General features: G+C 50.8%; 1 protein-coding gene across 1 annotated transcript; it reads right to left on the reverse strand.

The window, feature by feature from the left end:
• Positions 1-106: 106 nt before the first annotated feature.
• Positions 107-1,542, reverse strand: LOC104952566 (uncharacterized). Its single transcript, XM_010779407.1, has 2 exons — positions 336-1,542; positions 107-300 (listed from the first exon to the last, which is right to left on the reverse strand). The coding sequence occupies exons 1-2, from the start codon at positions 823-825 to the stop codon at positions 107-109; spliced, it is 684 nt and encodes a 227-aa protein (XP_010777709.1). The 5' UTR covers positions 826-1,542.
• Positions 1,543-1,744: the final 202 nt, after the last annotated feature.

The raw sequence follows: 1,744 nt of genomic DNA on the forward strand, positions 1-1,744 counted from the left end.
GGGGCAGCAGCCCCAATCTGTTTTCTCAGCCCGGTTTTTTTCCTCTCGGCGGGGGAGGTTGGCGGCGGCTTTCCTCCTTTCAACAGCCTCGCTCTTCTTGTCTTCTTCAGAATTCAGCTTGAAGTTGAAGGACTTTTTTCAGGGAGAAAAAACCTTCCTTCCTTCCTTCCTTTTTCTTGGGGGTCCTCCTGGGGCAAGCAGCCTCTCCTTCAGGGTTTTGGGTCGGCCTCCTCCGTCTCCACCAAAGGAACAACTTGCGCTGCTGGTAACTGCGGATTGCTTGGTGCTGCGGCGGGTACTTGCGGGCTGGGCTGGTAACTCGGTGGCGGGTACTGGCGGCTGTTGGTACGCATACTGTGCCGGAAGGACAGGCAGAGACTGATACGCTGTCTGCTGGGGGACATCAGACTGTGTATAAGGTGAGGGCGCTACAGACCAGTTGTGTGGCACATAGGAAGATTGCTGAGGCATAACAACTGGATGTTGGGCCACTGACTGTTGTGTAGCTGGTAGCTGGTGAGACGGCTGGTACCCTGTAGTTGTCAGCAGTTGTTGGCCAACGTGACCAGCTGCCTGCATCCCTTGGACGATAGGTAACGACATGACCGTGCTTCTAGCCAGAAGTGCTGTTGGCTTAGGAACAGCTCCCAACAACCGTGCAGATGTAACTGTTGGTGGTAGAGATTGAGTCAATATGCTTCTCTCCTGATTCTGACTCGGCATGAAGGCTGGGAGGGCTTGAGACTGGAATGTCGCTGTAGTCGTGCACAGCAGTGTTGTCGTTGGCAGCTTATCCTGATGCTTGGTGGCTTGTCCCAGCTGCATGGATAATGGCTGCTGCTGTAAGGTGCGGTTATCTGCTTGTGAGTCCAACCAGTGTCAGTGGGTTGGAGGTGGATGTGACGAGAGGGGGCCAGATCCGTTCTCACTGAGGCTGTATTCTGGCGATTGGTGACTGTAGCAGCTCTGCTCTGACGGAGATGGCAGTCGAGGCCTCACACACATATTCTGCAGGTCAGGCATTCTGCTAGCAAAAGGTGCCATGTCCCACAAATTTGCCTTATTTGCTGCTCCTGGTAAGGAGTAAGAGGGAGGGCGTCCAATTGCAGTGTGTAGCGGGTCACTCTCAGCTGATAACCCGGTTTGCAGGCTAAGTGACAGCAGCTGACGCGCACTGTCATATTGGAGGGGGGTAGGATTAGGCAAGAGAGACTGTGGTAAGCTGACCTTATAGCCTTGCAGGTGTGTTGGAAGCTGTCGCTGTCTTCCTCCATGAGCTCCAATCGTAGCTGTTGCTGTTTCCTGTGCATCCATGGCGCTGTCGTGGGTGAAGCTCTCCGGCTCGAAGCACCAATGTTGGGGAATCTTATGTTGTGTGATGTTTGTGCCGGAGCCGCTTCATCCAAAAACAGCACTCCGGTTAGAGAGTAGACGCGGAGACAGGAAATACAGTCTTCTGACTTTATTTCAGCTTGAATGCTTCTTACAACAGCTGTAGCAGTATTGAATGATGAATGAATGGTTGAATGGAGATTGATGAATGAATGTAGAATGCACAGAAATAGAAATAAGGTTCACATTACAATAACTAACTAGACTCTGGTTATTAATAATAAGCAACAGCAATTGTAATTGAGGCTAAAACACATTAGACACGTTGCAAACACACACATGGCTAATCAAGGCTAAGTTAGCATCTCATCCACACACTATCACTGAATAGCTTTACTTAGCTAACTAGCTA

The sequence above is a fragment of the Notothenia coriiceps genome, unplaced genomic scaffold (genome assembly GCF_000735185.1).
Source record: "Notothenia coriiceps isolate Sejong01 unplaced genomic scaffold, NC01 NC01_scaffold00020192, whole genome shotgun sequence".
Taxonomy (NCBI): domain Eukaryota; kingdom Metazoa; phylum Chordata; class Actinopteri; order Perciformes; family Nototheniidae; genus Notothenia; species Notothenia coriiceps.

Coding starts and splice junctions, on each gene's coding strand:
- LOC104952566 (XM_010779407.1), bottom strand. CDS start 825: ATGCAGCTGGGACAAGCCACCAAGCATCAGGATAAGCTGCCAACGACA. Junction 301..335: donor GTATGCGTACCAACAGCCGC/CAGTACCCGCCA, acceptor GCCCAGCCCGCA/AGTACCCGCCGCAGCACCAA.